This window comes from Meleagris gallopavo, chromosome 11 (assembly GCF_000146605.3).
Source record: "Meleagris gallopavo isolate NT-WF06-2002-E0010 breed Aviagen turkey brand Nicholas breeding stock chromosome 11, Turkey_5.1, whole genome shotgun sequence".
In the NCBI taxonomy this organism is placed as follows: Eukaryota; Metazoa; Chordata; class Aves; order Galliformes; family Phasianidae; genus Meleagris; species Meleagris gallopavo.
The window spans coordinates 9,360,745-9,377,680 of NC_015021.2; the positions used below are offsets into that span (position 1 = coordinate 9,360,745).

The 16,936-nt window shown below is 50.2% G+C and overlaps 3 protein-coding genes across 5 annotated transcripts in view; 2 read left to right on the top strand and 1 right to left on the bottom strand.

Annotated features, from left to right (window-relative positions):
- The window catches only part of ILKAP (ILK associated serine/threonine phosphatase), an 8,707-nt gene extending 8,459 nt beyond the window's left edge, over positions 1 to 248 (bottom strand). Inside the window, exon 1 of the mRNA XM_010716691.1 lies at positions 147 to 248. Within this exon, the coding sequence (XP_010714993.1) occupies positions 147 to 248 (102 nt within the window). The remainder of the gene's footprint in view (positions 1 to 146) is intronic.
- A 4,176-nt stretch (positions 249 to 4,424) lies between these two features.
- Positions 4,425 to 13,508, top strand: THAP4 (THAP domain containing 4). Of its 3 annotated transcripts, XM_010716551.3 has the most exons (6): positions 4,546 to 4,566; positions 6,762 to 6,834; positions 8,505 to 8,664; positions 10,399 to 10,508; positions 11,347 to 11,450; positions 13,180 to 13,508. In XM_010716551.3, the coding sequence occupies exons 1-6, from the start codon at positions 4,561 to 4,563 to the stop codon at positions 13,297 to 13,299; spliced, it is 573 nt and encodes a 190-aa protein (XP_010714853.1). In that variant the 5' UTR covers positions 4,546 to 4,560; the 3' UTR covers positions 13,300 to 13,508. The 3 variants fall into 3 exon arrangements, with proteins under 3 accessions (XP_010714854.1, XP_010714853.1, XP_031410903.1); XM_010716552.3 differs by lacking the exon at positions 6,762 to 6,834 and having other exon boundaries at positions 4,425 to 4,566; XM_031555043.1 differs by lacking the exons at positions 4,546 to 4,566; positions 6,762 to 6,834 and adding an exon at positions 8,153 to 8,337.
- Positions 13,509 to 16,041: 2,533 nt separating this feature from the next.
- ESPNL (espin like) overlaps positions 16,042 to 16,936 on the top strand; it is a 1,114-nt gene continuing 219 nt past the window's right edge. The window contains exons 1-2 of the mRNA XM_031555078.1: positions 16,042 to 16,275; positions 16,369 to 16,932. Coding sequence (XP_031410938.1) covers positions 16,144 to 16,275; positions 16,369 to 16,932 — 696 coding nt within the window. The 5' untranslated portion in view covers positions 16,042 to 16,143. The remainder of the gene's footprint in view (positions 16,276 to 16,368; positions 16,933 to 16,936) is intronic.

Below are 16,936 nucleotides of genomic sequence, written 5' to 3' on the forward strand. Positions count from 1 at the left end.
CTCCGGGCGGCTCGGGGCCTGGGTTGCCGGGCTCGCCCTGCTGCCGCGCTCACGCTTTTCTCCTCCGTCGGTAGGTTCCCTCTGAAGGACTCGAAACGCCTGATTCAGTGGCTGAAGGCTGTTCAGAGGGACAACTGGACGCCCACCAAGTACTCGTTCCTCTGCAGCGAGCACTTCACCAAGGACAGCTTCTCGCGGCGGCTGGAGGACCAGCACCGGCTGCTGAAGCCCACCGCCGTCCCCACCATCTTCCAGCTCGCGGAGAAGAAGCGTGACACCCTGGATTATGTCAGGAGCAGAAGGAAAATAGCCAGCCAGGTCCCGCTGCAGGATGGGGAGGGCCCGAGGGAAGGAGGCTGTGAGGTAGTCCAGAGGACCTCATCTCCCGAGCAGGACCTTATGGTGATGCAAGGGACGGACGAGATGGAGGAGGTGACTCTGCAAGCGGAGATCGGGTCGATGTCTGGGGAGGAAGAGCATCTCCATGGGCAGCTGGAAGGCCCCCGTAGAAGGACGTTAGGCGATAGCTTAGTTGCGAAGCCCGGACCTCAGAAAAAGTCCGACAGATCTTCTGCGGAGGACTGTCCTAAAGGCTCCTGGATGGGGAGCTGGGTGGCGGACAGGAGCGGCATATCGGTGGACGATTTCACGCCTCCTGCCTCTGGTGCTTGCAAGTTCATCGGCTCCCTTCACTCCTACAGCTTTTCCTCTAAGCATACCAGAGAGAGGCCGTCTTTCCCAAAAGAGCAGCTAGAAAGGAAAAGGCCAAAGAGAGATGTGGAACCAAGCTGCAGTAGCAATCTCATGGGACATGATAAGACTGTAGCGGAAGACTCCCCTACTTCCTCCCTCACTGCGACCCCTCAAAAACCTTCCCAGAGTTTGTCAGCATCCCCGGCAGATCTGACCCCTCAGCCTGCTGCCGAGGCCGTGGTGGGACGGAAGGGCGACACGGATGCCAACCCCATGTCGATCAATGAGGTCATCATGTCGGCCTCGGGAGCCTGCAAGCTCATCGACTCCCTCCACTCGTACTGTTTCTCCTCCAGGCAGAGCAAAAGCCAAGTGTGCTGCTTGCGTGAACAGGTAGAGAAGAAGAACGGGGAGTTGAAATTGTTGAGGCAGAGGATCAGCCGCTCAGACAGCCAAGTCAGGAAGCTGAAGGAGAAGCTGGATGAGCTGAAGAGGATCAGTATCCCTTACTTGAACAGCCTGCTGTCCCAGGACTGTGGTCAGTATTTTCAGTGTCTTTGCGTTCAGGCAGAATTCTCCACTTCTGAACAAAAAGAGGCTGTTTAAGCTAGAGATAAAACAGATGGAGAGCAGGTTAAAGACAGGAGAAAGGTGCATTTCTGGAAAGAGAAGTAGTAGCTTGGACTGGGCTGAGAGATGCAGGTAGAAGAGTTAGTTGGGCTTTTGGGCACGTGAGCTACTTCTCCTATTCCCCAAAGCCTGTTGTTTTCTTTTTCCCCATCACTGTTGACTGTTCACTCAAAGCTACTACCGCACTCTCTAAACTCTGCTGCCCCAAAGTTACAGGTAGCATGTATTGTTTTAGTGTGGTTTTTTGAGGTAATGGGCAAGAAGCAAGTTGATGGTGAGGAAGTACTTTTCCTTTTTTTTTTTTTTTAAATTTGTTCTTTGTGGATTATTTTGGTTTGTTCATTTGTTGTGTTACAGTCTATCTTTGGAAGGTGTCTGAAATTTTTCAATGTATCAATGAGCTGCCACAGACAGCAGGTATCTAGGAAAGCTGTCCTAGTCTTCTCTAATGATGCAGAAGTGCTTCTGATTTTGGATTTCGCGTGCTCCACTCAGCACTGGGATATGTAAGTCAGAGGCATCAATTACGATGGTATTGTCAGCATGTGGAGGACATTCTTTTTGACTGAAGTGCTGGATTCATTTTGCTCATTTCCATATGCAGAAGGCAGAAGTCAGGAAGCAGGTAATAAGAGTGTGAAGAGAGAGGAATTAGTTCTCTAGCTGTTAAGAATGAATTTGAGACACCTGAAGACAGATGGAAGTTCAGTGAGGGACACGGTAGCCTAAAAATGCAGGTACAGGAGCCAGGTCAGGCCTTACCCCTTTCTATTGCAAGAAAAGTGATTTAATGTAAATTTTTTGCACACTGACAAAACTTGTACAGTGACTCTAGTTGCAAGGTATAATTCCAGAGAAAAGCTGTTGAGGATTTAATGGTATTTGATGTTTTATGGCTGCAGAGAAAACACAGGGTTACACTGCGAGAGATGTGTGACTCAGGGTCTTCCTGAAGAAGCAGCCACTCGTGGCTGCCTGGGTGTGTTGGAAATGCTCATCATGGTGATTCTTCCCTCCGTTTCCTTGTGAGGTTTCTTCTCATCTTCAGAAGCTGCGTGGTGTTAGGCATGGTTAGAAATGAGGTACCGGTGCAGGGAGATGTGTTCTGCAGGTCCTTGCAGCACAGCCTGCTTCCTTGCTCAACTGCAAGAAAATAAACCCTACCAAAATCTCAGAGGCTGATCCCCAATGTTATTTTCTCCATGTGTTTTTCATTTTCCTGTGCGCAAAACTCACACTTCAGTTTGGGAAAAGACTGGCTTGCTTTTTTCCCCAGTGTGGGAAGTCAAAGTAGTCTCTGTATTTATGTCTTCTAGTCTATATTTTTATACAGTTTTGTTATTAGAATACAGAAAATAACTGGATACAGTTTCAGGATTCTGTAAATATCATTCATAAATATGCACGCAGAGATAAAAAGGTGTCTAATCTTTTTGAAATGACTACCATGAGATGCTAATAGCAGGAAGAACATCCTGAGCAATGTCTTTTTTTCTAGGAAGCAGTAGGGTTTTGCCCTCTTTCTCATGATAGATGTTCTTCTACACATGTGTAGAATTACATACTTGGTTTTCTAAGATGATGTCAACTTTCTTACTGAAGTGATCATTTTATGTTATCTATCCTGCTGTCTCTGACCAACAAAGCTGGAGGCCAGTATGGCCAATGTTTTCTTGTGGAACCGTTCTGCTGGTGACTTTTCAAAGGATTTGCTGGTGGCTGGCAGGCTTTTGCTTTAGTTTAATCTTGGTGCTCTTCTGCTTCGCCTTGTTTTTCTTGTGCTCATAGTCCTAGTTTATGGCAGTCCAAATACCTGATTAAGCGCAGCTGAGTGCTGCTGGGCAGAGTCCGCTTTATGTGCAGACACTAAATTGCACTGTGATGCAACGCTGCATTGAAGAGGCCTTTTTGATATTCATAAAAACTGAGGTAACAAGTATTAGCTTAATAATAATTATAGTCTTTATTAGTAGCTACATTTCAACTGACTTAAATCATAGGATGCGTCAACGAGGTGCTGTTAACAGCCATAAACCTGAGCCTGCATCTTTTTTTCCCTGGAGGCTTAAGGATGGGGAGTGTAAAGAGCATAGGCAGTGGGGCTGACTCTGCAGGTTGCTGCTGCTTCCGTCCCTACAGCCCTGCTGTTGCTGCCTGACATCCAGCTGCTCGCCCAAGCTGCGCTCCCAGCCCACCTGCACTTATCACAGAGTCTGGTCTGTGGATCTGTTGAGGTTTTTAAGGCTTTCTGATGTCCCCCCAGCACTCTAAGATGGCTTACAGCTTCAAGCTACGTGTGTATGAGGCCGGATGGCCACTCTTTGTCTGGAAAGCTGGAGAACAGGGCACCACATGCGTGGTATGGCAGGGCAGCATTACCTAAAGGCACAAGGAGACTGCTATTGGCCGTGCCCAAGCAGCACACCAAGCTAGCTGGAAGAGCAGAGTTCTGCAGAGTGCTGCACGCAGCCCCTGTCAATCGTGCTTGGGGATCAGGGCCTCAGTGTGGGTGAGTTTTGCTCACAGTGTGCCTAGGCCATCATGGTGCACAAGTGTGGCATTCCCCAGCTTTTCATAGCAGGGGATCTGCTGACTGGTTCTGGGGAAAGCCCAGCGCTGTTTCCTGCACAGCTTTTCTAGGGATGTCTCCTGTTCTAAACTCTGAATTTGCTTGCTTTTTTGATAGGAAAATGTTTTCTTCTGCTTCATGGGCCACCTCTGATGCCTGTGGACCAATGGCTGAGAAATACTTCAACAGAGCGTGGCTAGGCACAGTGCACCAGGCAGAGCAAGGTCAGGTGCTCCAAAAATCAAGAGGATGTGTCAAGAGAAATTAGGGAGAGACAGAGCAAGCAAAGAACTACAGACCTGGTGTCCTGGTAAGAACATGGAGTGCAGGGCCAAGGGGGGCTGCTCTGTGCAGTGCTCCTGTTAGGCACCCGTGCCATCTACCCAGCTCTTCTCTGCTCTGCCAGCTGCATCCATTCCTGGAGCCTGGAAGGAGATACTGCTTTCACAAGATCATGTCTCCTTGCCGCTGTGGAGTTTGATCTCTTTTTTGAAACTACATCTCCCAGCAGGCACTGGGATAGCCTTCTTACCTCATGTTGAGATCACTTCCTTTATAGCCATCTTATCAACCAAGTGCAAAACACGATCTGGTGAGCAAAGGTGATTAGAGAGCTAGACCAAGAGATAGGAAAATAACTCAGCCCGCCATGGCCAGCAGTGGAGCAGATGCAGGTAGGATTCAATGTGATTCAAGTGTATGTATTTAACAGAGAGGCAGAGCTTTGAAAACACAGAGTTCTGAACTGCTGTGGAGCCAGTTCCAAACTCCGTGTCTCCCTTCATGAAGGTCATATTAAAGGCAGGAGAGCTTGCAAAATGGGTGCATGTAGAAAATAAGAATTTTGCTAAAAATCCACAAGAAATATTTTCTTCCAGTTTAGATTTGTTTTCCAGTATGCGTACAAAACTTCACAGCAGTACAGTTGATTCTAATACCTCCTCTGTGTGAATGAAGCATAGCTGGGGAGTTTTGGGGATGTACTTAAACATTAAACATTTGATTTCATGCACAGCTGGAGTCCTGATGCCTCTACAGCTTTAGGATTTTCCACCAAGATGGCAGTGGTTTTGTTCACTGCAGCAAAGCTAATTCCTCAGCATCAGTAGGAAGAGATTTGGGGTGTGTGAGAATAAGAAAAATAAGTTAAGTCTGGAATGGGAAGTGCTGATTGTAACTTTTCTGCCTCGGTTACCAGGAGAAATGGATGGGGATGGCCAGGACAGAAGGCTGGTCTATAAAGTGGTTGTTACACACAGGGAGGGAGATAAAGTAAGCAAAGTGGGAGATAAGAAGCAAGAATGTGTGCACATAGGTTAAGAGTGGGGCTGAATCTGTGTCAGAAGGCAACATGAGAGAGGCTGGGTGAGGCTTTCCAGCCTGCAGCTGATTGAGGTAGACATTTCATCGTAGGAGTTCTGTTTTCAGGACTGAGTTGATCAGGAGAGGGCCCTTTTGCTGTCCCCATGGAGAGGAAGGAGCTTGGAAGGAGAAAAAGAAAAAGTTGCTTTGCTGCTCTTCCTGTGTCCTTTTTCAGTGGAGTGGTCTGTTTTCTTCTCTATTTTTTTCATTAGCTGTACAGCATGTGTGTGTTAAGCATTTATTTCTGAAGTCAATAGGCAATGACTCACACCAAAAAAAGCAAAAATACAATAGCTTGTGACTAGGAAGCAAGGAAAATGCTAACTAAGGAAAACTTGAAAGCAAGTAAGACACACAGAGGTAAGCTTTCCTTCGGCTGTTTGGGTTTCTCATAATCGTGTGTCATTTTAAAAAGTGTTTTCTCTGTGCCTTGTGCTGTGGGAGAAGTCTGGTGGTGGCTGCAGACACTGGAATGTTTCACCGTAGAGGTTAGAAGAAGACAATAACACATAGGGGCTTGGTTATGAAATTAATTACTAATACAGGGCATAAGATGAGAATTTGTGAATATAATCACCCCCCCAGAGCAGAGCTGGAGTACGCAGTGCTTTGCTCTTGCTGGGGGAGAGCATCAGCAAAGTGTAAGGGGGTGCGGTGCTGGGGAGGGACAGCAGGGGATAAAGCCTCCTTCTGTAATTAAACATGCAAAAAGCGCAGAGAACGAGGCTGCTCTTAATTAGCAGCATGTTGCTGCTGCTGATTCAAATCCAGTGAGTGACTCAGCCGAAGGAAGGACTGCAGGAGGCTGCTGGCTGCGCACCCTGCACATTGAGGATGGAAGGTGCTGTATGAGATTTTCTTCTCTTTGTCCTCAAGTTTCATGCAGCAAACCCTCCCCAGCCTGGGTGAGATAGGGTGGCTGTGTCACTGGCAGCTCACTGGCTGCTCACACTGCTGATAAAACCACGCTGGGCTTTGTGCCAGCGTAGCTTTGTGTGCTGGGGATCACAGTGACTGAAGCCCATGTAGCCATGGCCGGGGCATTGCTTGGTCTGGTTATCTTATGGCAGGAGACTGCGTCGTTCCTTGCTGCAGAGTGTGGGCAGCGGGCTGACTTTGTTCCCGTGCAGGGAGGGATTTGACTTTAACACCCCTGCAAAGAGGAAGGATCCATGAGTTCAGAGAGATGGGGCAAGGCCAGAAGCTGAGACAATGCTGTGTCCCCGAGACCGGGGCACAGCAGTCACAGGGGAAGTGCGGCCTGAGCAGCCTCCTGGGGAAATGATATTTAGGTGATCATGTTGCTTGCAGAACTTTGTTTTTGTCTCCTGAGCTGTGATCACAGCTTTTGGATGTGGTGACAGCCTTCAGTTGGGTTTCATAGGGAAGCAGAAGTCTTATGGATGCTTCATGAAAGTGTATAACCTGATAGAGCAGAGTGCCTCTGCCTCTAGTATGAGTTCACTTTCTCTTGCTGCCTCCCTGCTATTGCTTTCCCCCCTTTCAGCTCAGTCCCTGGCACAGGGGCTGCAAGAGACGACAAAAGGACCAAGTCCACCAGCCAGAGACTGATGCCAAGGGTAAGAAGCAGCAGTGTGCAGTGTCTTTTTATAACTGAGTTTTTGCTAAAGCTCTTTCTTCCATCTGTCACTTGGATGCAGTCTCCTGAGCTGCTGCAAGGTAAGCAAGAGAAACTGAAGGGCCCTATTACCGAGCGCTCTGGTGATGGGAGGTGACCTGGTGTTCAGCCCTGCTGCCAGCTCCTGGCCCAGGAGAGGGCAGCAGCAGCCCAGCTGCAGGCTGCCAGCCTTCCACAAGCTTCTCTCTTCACTGCCCGGGGTTTGTAGGCCTGCAGCAAGCTCAGAAGTTAAGTAATGTCTGTCTGCAGGTAACAAGTGGATGGCAAATGCTGGTTGGACACAGCAGCGATGCTCTCTGTGCTCTCAAATGGCCCACGCTCACATTGAAAGGGGAAAGTGATTGCAGAAAAACAGTTCAGAAGTACACTTTCTTGCAGCAGTAATTTCGGTCTTTGGTGATCAGTAATTGCTGCGCTGCACGGGAAAATAGCATGCTGTCAGTTGGGCTGCTGACAGTACAGGTAGAAAGGAAATGCCCTGCAGTACTGTTGGACGTTTGCAGGCTGCAGTGACCCATTTGGTCAACAGTGCTGCCTGCCCAGACCCAGGGGTGCTCTTTGCAGAGGGCTGCCCTGATGCTGTGGGTTTTCAACACCTTATTTCATAGTGAGATCTCGTATTTTCCTGTGCTGGTTTCTTTGCAGAGAACTTCAGGCTTGGACTGAGCAAACAGCTTTTTACCCACAGCATTGCCTTTTTGGGGCAACATTTCTCCTTTTAGAGCAGCCAGACAGGTAGCTTATTCCTGGATGATATCACACGGTGTGGAAGCCTCAGCCTGCCAGTACCTGCCAGTCAGCAACGAGTGGGAGGAGGCCCTGCTCCAAGTGCTTCAGTCTTACTCATCTGCAACACATAACTAACCCAGATTTTTCAGTGGGCCCCCTCATCTCTATTTGTAGAGGTCTTTCCTGAGATCACGTGGGTGCCAGATCACTTTCCCTGCTTACATCTTAGGAACTGTCTACGTTGTTGTTAGCATGACTTTCAGCTGCCTGTCTCATTTGCTCCCTGTTTTATTATTCCTTCTTACACCCCCTGAAATAAAAAACTGCTGCTTATCAAAGCTCTTCTAAAATGAGTCATTAAAACAGGAGTCTCTCAACTTTGTGAAGCAGACTGTGGCTGCTTCTCAATAAATGCAAGGACCGGAGGAAGTAGTTTTTTCCTCTGCTTTATGCTTTAACTTGTGTGCTTCCTGGTCTTTCAGTGCTTTACACTTAGCCTTCGTCCAATACAGCCTGATTTTCCTCTGTAGTGAGGACTCATTTCCCTGGTCTCCAACCAAACAGAAGCATTGGTGGCTCAGTGCTTGAGAAAAATCAAGGCAGAGCCCTGGAGATGTGTCACTGATATTGGTTATCGTGCGTCCTTCTTTATCCTGGGATCACAGACTGCTCTGTCCCAGCCTGGAGGTGGCAGAGGGATTTCCCTTCACTATAGGTAAGGCAAGGGCCTGCTTGCCACAACTGTGCAGTATGCCCTGTCTCCTTCTGCCCTGTGGAGCTGGAAAAAAGCATTCCTGATGCATCTCCAAGGTGTTTCGTGTTCTCCCTCCACCCAAGCTGCAGAGCAGATCCACCAATCTTCCATCCTCATTCTTTCCACAGAGACCCCACAGCTGAACCCTGTGATGGAGCCCCTCTCCTGGATGCTGGGCACCTGGCTCTCAGACCCGCCAGGCGACGGCACCTTCCCCACCATGAAGCCATTCCAGTACCTGGAAGAAGTGCACATCTCTCACGTGGGACAGCCTATGCTCAACTTCTCGTAAGTCTGGAGATTGGCTGCGTTGGCAGCAACATTTGGATCACAGTAGGTGTGGCTGCAGGGAGATTTGTTCATATTTCTATTCCAGTTCCAAGTAAACAAGTTTTCATTTACCAAGCAAGATGGTGTAATGACATGTGGCTGGGTGGCCTGATTTGTTTGTTTCCCTTTAAAACTGCTGATAAATGGGTGTGCTGTTGTGACGTGCCCAGAGCTGCATGCTTGCAGACTGTGAAGATTCACCAGCCTAGAAGTACCACAGGGCTTTTCAGAAGTGAGTTCACACCTCTGTTGTTGATGCGTACCTATACAGGATCACTGTGACAGTGGCATAGTGTGCAGTTCATGTGCCTGCCAGTCCTGAAGGTTATGTGCACCCTGAACAGCCCCATCCTGGACTCAGCCATCGCTGTTGTTTGGGCAGGTTCAGCACCTGTCTTTGAAAGGTCTGCTATCCTTCCACATTAATGTGGTGTGCTCCAGGTGCATGTGTTAGGCAGAAGATGTGCAGTCCCTCTGGTCAGAGAAGACACTGTTCCTGTTTCCAGTGGTAGCTGTTTAATTAGAAATGAATCCTCAGGTAATAATGTTATCCTAGAACTGCTATCACTCTGCTTTTCAAGCTGCCACTTATGGATATGAATGAAAGAGCACTGTGGCCCCCAGGTTTGTCTGCTTAAAACTGGTCCTCAATCTTCACCTTAAAAAAAACCTGGAGGAAAATTAAATAAAATGTTCAACAAGCAGGATGCTGGGCAGACAGCCTAACTGTACGATGGCAAGTAATTGTTCAGGCACTGAGAGCTGCTTTAGTTCAGTTCCTTCCCACTTGGAGTCTCAACAATCCCAGCATGATGCACAGCTCCATAGGCTGCACTAGCTGCAGAGCACAGCTGGACTGCCAGGACAGCCCTCAGCGTGGATGCAGCGTGCTGCAGCAGCTCTGAGCTTGCCTCTGCCTCCTTCTCACAAGAGGGTGAGGAGATGGAAATGCGAAGACAGATGATGTGAAAAGAGAGAGATGAGTCTGAAATAGGTGAACCATAACACACCAGTGGAGTAGAGCACTGCATTATGCAGCTATCAGTGAGTTTAAGTTGCTGTTTAATTCAGTCCCCTGTGTAGATTCAGGAGTGCTAATGTAATTTATGATCATGTGTAATAATACATAAATAACAGCCGTGATATCGATGACCAAGAATGCAGCTGTAAGCATCCTGAAGATGCCCAAGTGGGCATCTGAGCTGATTTATTTTGCTCTTCTTTTTGAGGTGGGGAAGAAATAAGTGTGCAGTGTTACTGCCTGTGGCAAGTAATGTACAAGGAAGAAAAAGACTGCCAGATTTAAAAGCTTAATAAAGGTGATATTGCAAGGCTAGATGTTTATTTGAGAGAAGGAAGGTTTTGAGATGGAATATGCCTTCAGCATCAGTGCTGTGTCTTACTGTAACCCAAGGGAGTTTCTGAGCTAGCTCTTAGAGAAAATCTGAAGCCTGAACTTAAATAACAGGTTCCACTTATTTGGGACCTAGGTATGTGTGTGAAGGGGCTGTCCTCTTACACACTCACATTTTCCTCCCATGAAGCATGCTCAGCCTCTTACTCTACAAATAACACTGCAGGCAGGCTTGCATGGTTAAATGCAATGTGGTTTCCTCTAAGATGAAACCAGGCCAAAGCCTGTATTTTCAGTGCAGCAGTACAACAGCTTTGGTATTCTGATCTCCCCCTCAGATTCAATGCCTTCCATCCGGACACCAGGAAACCAATGCACCGAGAATGTGGATTCATCCGCCTCAAACCTGACACTAATAAGGTGGCCTTCATCAGCGCCCAGAACACAGGTACTGCCTCTCTGGGGAAGAGAGGGGGCCCTTGTCCTGCTGTGCCTTTCATCACTCTTCCTCTTTAGCAGTTTCTTTTCATTTATTTTCACTGTGGGTTCAGCACCTCCATCTTGCTATTAATGAGCACCACGTTGCTGGGACTGGCTTAGCCCAGCCAGCAAGGCTTTGTGGCTGTCTCAGTCAGGAAGGGACCACAAGTCCAAATATCACACATGCATGAGATGGGGGGTACCCTTTCCTAAAATGGTATGCTGATATTTGCAGACGTAGATTTTGAAAACAAAGGAACCCTTTGATTCATGCCAGGAGTTGCAGTCTCAGCCTTAATGATGGGCTGTAATAAGGGGCCAGTGGCATTCTTGTTGCCTTTGTGGCATCCAGGTCTTTTTGTGCAGAGAGAAGGGAGGGACATGTACAGATGAGCTACGTCATCCCCACTCTTCCCATGACCTCTTAAGCTAGTAGGATTTCCCACTCTTTGGAAGTAGTGCCTCATTGTGCACTCACAGGGACCAACTGAGAGACAGAACTACATCTACACTGTTGTAAGTGAAGAAATTTCAAACCCAGCTGATGCTTAAATTTGGATCTAAGACCACAGAGCAGGTGCTGAATGGAAAATTGCCAGTTGCAATGTGATACTCATCCCACCCTGTGAGAGTAAGTCTGGCTGGGGCTTCCAAGTAGCATTATGTTTCTGAGGTTGCATGGATTTGCAGTTGTTGATATGTGCTAGGTCAAGGAAAAACGTTCTTTGTCTATGTAGCCTAATAATTGTGACATTTTGTTAATTAAGCTTTGTTGCCTGGTATTTATGACTTTGCTTTCTCATTAGGTCTTGTGGAGGTGGAGGAAGGGGAGGTGAATGGTCAAGAGCTGTCGATAGCTTCTCACTCCATAGCCAGGATCTCCTTTGCCAAGAAGCCCCATGTAGAGCAGGTGAGTTCACGCTCGGTCAGCGATTCAAATCATGTTAGCCCAGGGGGTGTCTGTATGAGAGGACAGGTTGATTAACACGCTTTAATTACAGATTGCCTCAGGTGCTCTTGGAAATATTGCACAGCATCCTTGCTTATCTTCTCTCTGAGTTTTCAGAAGCCATTTCATAGATTACAAGATGAAAAGGGATCACAGATAAGAGCTGCCATGCTGAGTCAAAGCAGCCAGCTCCAGCCCTGTCTCCACCGTGGCAGCAGCAGGTACTTATGGAAGAAGATAGGAAAGTCTTGTCTAAACAGCACTGAGTCCACAGGAAAGGGCTTCTCCTTACAGAGGTAGCCATGGATCAGCCCACTCTGTAGATGCAGATCCCTGCCATGCTGCCCTGCCTGATCACATGTCCTTTCCAAGATTGCCTTCCGCAGCTGTGGGACACGAAGCACCCTGTGTCTGTTCTGATAGTCATCATGGATTTCCTCCTTTGCTGTTTGGTTTTCAGTCATGAGATCAGAACAATTTGCATATGCACCATTTGTTATTGCTACTGATAACGGGTCAAACCAGGCTGTTCAGCAACCTTTAATTTGTCTTTTTGTGTTTCAGGAAGCAGCCAGGGCAAGCTGAGGGTGGGTTGCTAAGGACAAGGTAGTCTTAAGAGAGCAGGAGCACCAGCTGTGTGTTTGGCAAGCATGGGCTGCTGAAATGGAAGGGGATATGTTACTGCTGGCGTTAGGCACATGTTGCATGTGTAGAAACAGACGTGTTAATGGGGCAGGTTGCTGGTTTAGAGCACGCAGACTGGAGCAGCTTGTGGATGTGTCCTTGAGTCACCTTCATGGGAAATGAACATGTCTGTGAAAGCCTCCTTTCCCTTCCGTGTCTTCAAGACCAGCTGAAATTCTGGAGCAGCAGAGATCCTGGTGTCTTCCTGCTGGCCTTCCCCTGGCACAGCTGGGTGGATCACCCCAGTGGTGATGTGAACGTGGCTCTTTGGAAAGGCCGTTGGTTTTTTAGCTGTTAAGGTGAAAGGGAGCTGGGATGTGTACACTTCAGTATATCCACTTGGCAAAAGCCTTATGGTGAGGCAGCTATGGTTAGAGAAGTGCTCTGTGAATCCATGGGTGCTTTTTGACCACACTGTGCTCCTAACAATCTTTACTTTCTTCTTTCTTGTAGAAATTTCTAAATGGGGCTGGTTTAATTAACTGCCAGTTAATCATACTTGCAGGTCATCCTGCTGTCCCTAAGAGCTGGGCAGATGGAGCAGTACTCTTAAGTATTATTTTGAACCAAGAGCTGAGATTTGCATACAGTGGCCCCACTTCACTTCCTTATTACATAGACACCTAAGAGCAGACTTACATCATGTGCTAAACCCAGATCTGAACAAAGCCTGAGCAGCTTGGAAGTCGCTGATATCAGGGTTCTAGCTTCTGCTTGCACAGCTCCTCAGCTTCGTAGCTCCACAGGGTAACCACAGATTGGTTCTGGGGTGGTTTAGTGCAGTATGAGGAGAGCAAGGAGGAATGGGGAAGACATTGCTGGTTGTTGCTCTGTCTTTGTGAGGGGGTGGCTGTAATGGTGCTGGGCAGTGTAACGCAGAGGTCTGCTGCTTGGCTGTCCCGCAAAACACCTCACCGAGAGCAGCCATCACTCAAGCAGAAAACTTTTAATGGGGAATGCAGTTTGCTTGATTTATGAGATATTTCTTTTCTTATCCCTTTCTCAGATTACCAGAAAATTCCGTCTCAATTCCGATGGGAAGCTAGAACAAACAGTCTCCATGGCGACCACTACTCAGCCCATGACACAGCACCTCCACATCACCTACAAGAAGGTGACACCCTGATGCCAGGAGGGCCAGGGTGAGGAGCTGGGCAATGTGCCCCGGGAGCAGCAGTGGCTCGGGGATGTGGGATGGTGAAGGCTGGAGCCGGGTACCTGCGCTCAGCCCCGGCCGTGCAGAGCTGCCCGTGCTGGTGAGAATGTTAGCGGATGTTCCTGTAATGGTATATATAAAAAAATAATAATAATAATAAAAGCTTTTATTTTTATGGCTGTGTTTTTGGGTGTGATTGCTGAGTGGTCTTTGAGGCCTTCTGCTCTGCAGATGGGGCCTTTGGATACTTAGAATCATGGAATCGTTAAGGTTGGAAGAGATCGATGTTTGTTTGTCAGTATGCTTCAGGGGTAGAAAGGGCGATGGATTCAACCTTCTGCTTCCTCGGTTATTGTCTGACTGTGCCACAGAAGCAGCAGGATTAGGAATGGATTTGCATTATAGGGATCAACTGTGAGACCTCCAGCTCCTGCCTAATGTAACTCAGCTCATGTATTCACACACCTCTTACTGTGTGACAGAGCTGGAGAAGGACCAAGAATGAGCAGAGCTGGATGATATTCAAGGTCCCTTCCAACCTAAGCCACTCTATGATTCTATGACCTGCTCCTCCATGGACTTTGAAGGCTGTTGGGTCAGGTCCTGTAGGAATCCTGTTTCTCACATAGGGTGATACAGGCCCAAAGGGCGGAACCAGACCTCTGGCTTCTGTGCAGAATGCTGCAAGAGTACAGGTGAAGACTTTGAGTCACTGAGCAGCAAAAGAAACTTTAAACAGTGAGGACTGGGAGGTGAGAGAAGGCTCCCCAGAGCTCATGGTGCAGGAGGAGCTGCTGGGGTGGGGCTGTGCTGCTCTGCAAAGCTCCCTCCTGAACACATAGTTGTAAGGGTGGGTAAGGATGAGAGGGGGATTTATCTTGAGTAAAAATCTGTGATTTAGGATATGCGATGGGTGAATTTTGTCTTTTCAGACAGATCTAAATTCAGGGTGCCTGCTATTGCCATCTGAAGGATTTCGAATGGGAGCTCTGTGGAAGGCTTGGGGATTGCAGTGCCCTTCTAATGGCTGCTCCCATTCTGCGTGTCTGGTTTGCACCTGTAGCTTCCTTACAAGCCAAGGTCAAACCCTTGTTTGACCAAAGGTTGTGTGACTGTAAGGGTCCTGGTGGGCACCAAGGTGGGCAGGAGGGTGCTCAAGCTTGCTTCTGTCCATCTTTGGTCCCTGAGCTTCCCAGCTCCATCTCTGCTGTGCCTAGGCTGGTGGCAGTGGTGCCCTCAGAGTGTTGTCCTGCTGGGGGGCCGGAGGCCGGCTCTGTAATGGATCCTCACCAGGTGGTTACCGTTTAGAGGCTTTGATCTCCTGCTGCTTGATTTTTTTCCAGCCCCTCGATTGAATTTCTCTCGTGTAACCGAGCTCCACTGATATATTCTGGCCATATATAATGGATGGAGGTTGAGTGAGGAAACAAAAACAGCGCTGAATATCGGGAGCAGCCATGCAGGTCCTGCAGTCAGACCCCCTCCCTGCCACTGCCCCACAGGTGTGTGCAGTTGGGCACAGGGTGCCTACACTCACATCCAGCCCTGACCCAGCGTTGGATTGTGCATCGCTTGACCTGGAGGTTGGTGCAGTGGATACGTCGGGACGATGGGTGCCAGTCTCCATCCCTCCTCCATCACCACATCATCCTATTGATCCTAAAGCCCATCAAGGCTGTGCCAGCACTGCTGTATCGGCCGCATCTTTGACTCCTGCAAGGCGGGTGGTGAGCCGGCGGCCGATGCCGGCCAGCACATTTGCTTCACTAATGAGGCTCCTTCTTTTCAAGGGCTTTGAGATAACAACCCGCGGTGAGAGCATCAGCACTGGGATCCAGTTGCTTGTTTTTTGCCCAGGACGGGGTGCGAGCAGCACAGTGCTCCTGGCTCCATGTTCCTGGGGGGCCGCCGTGCCCCCTGTTCCCCCTGGCTCCGTGCAGGTGAGAAGCACCGCGCTCTGCTGGAGGGGCACTCTGGGATGAGCCTGCACCACTGAGCCCCATCTCCTGCTGCAGCCCTGTGAGCACTGCCTGTGGCAGCGAGCCCCGAGGTGAGTGAGTGCTGGGAGAAGGGATGGCGAAAAAGAAGGGCTGGCGGTGGAGGGGGACACAGCCCCACGTGGCTATGGATAGAGGGGGTCCCTGTCTCCGTGGGCATCGTGGGTGTCCCCCAGGATGTCCACCCACACAGACCCTCTGTGCCCTGGGGCAGCTGCTGTCCCTGCAGTTCAGCCCAAAGCAGGCATGGGAACACTGCTGCTGGCACCCGCCCAAGCGGATCAGGAAAGTGTCTGCAGCGGGGCCACTGCTGGGCAGGTGAGAAGGTAGCCAGGAAAGGTCTTGCCCAGCCCCCTGTGCCTCGGCTGTGTGCAGGGTCAGGCCGGGTTGCAAAGCCTGGACATGCAGAAATGCAGGGCTGCTGCTGGGGTGGGGCTGTGCTGCTCTGCAAAGCTCCCTCCTGAGCACAGCAGTGCTGTGCACCACTGCAGCTACCCCAGGCCCAGCTCCCCTTCTCTGCACTCCCCAGGGCTGCCGGTGAAGGTGTCTGCTGTGCCCAGGAGCAGAGCACCCAGCCAGGGCCATGCTGCAGTGTGGGCTGCAGGAGCTGCAGGTCCTCCCTGCAGGTGGATAGACACCCGGAGTGCGGGGCTGTGTCAATAGATGCGCTCACAGCTTTTCCTGGTTCTCCTCATCTAGCTGTAAGTGCTTTGCCTAGGATAAATGTCTGAACACATTTCTCTGCTCTCACGCCTGTGCTTGTTCTGCTGTCCCTCCCAGCAGAGCGGGGGTGCAAACTCCTCTTCCATCCCACAACATGTCCCCGTGCCCCTGTCCCCACAAGGTCCCAGACACGAGGGTGATGCAGCCCAACGAGCCACCACTGCCTGAGCTGAAGCTCCGCAGACCCGTACAGCGGGGCAGGATCCCGGCGCCCTTCATGGACCCGGTACGTCACCGCACCGCTCCGCCATCGCGCGCTCGTGTCCCTGCCCTTCCCCTTTGCACCAGGCAGGCCCGGGGGAACCGTGCCACTGCGCAGGGCATGGCAGCGGAGCCGGCAGCACCCTGGAAAGACCCCCACGGCACCACCACAGTGGACCCTCTGGACGTGGATGCCTTGGTGCCCACGCATGATGAGCGGGGCCGCGCCATCCCTGAGTGGAAGCGGCAGGTGATGGTGCGGCGGCTGCGGGCACGGCTGGCGGATGAGGTGCCCGTGTGTGATCAGGTAGTGCCGGGCTGTGGGTGGGACAGAGCTGGGTCCCGTGTGTCGCTGCATCCTGACGGCTTCCTGCCACAGGAGCCGGGCGCCTGGCGTTTCTCACCGTCCCACGAGGCCGTGCTGGGCCCATTTGGTGAGCTGCTGACCGAGGCCGACCTACAACAGCTGGAGCGGGCGGTGGAGAGCCTGCGGCTGCGGCGCCGAGGGGAAGCCTACCAGGACGAGCTGCAGCGCCTGGCGCAAGAGCTGCGCGCCTTGCTGCCCTCCCCGCTGCTCAGCATCACCGTCCACAGCCCTCCTCCCGCTCCGGGGCAGCCCTTGCCACTCTGGTGTGGCCGCCTGGCTGGTGTGGTGGGCAGCCTGGAAGCGCTGTTGGCCAAGGCCG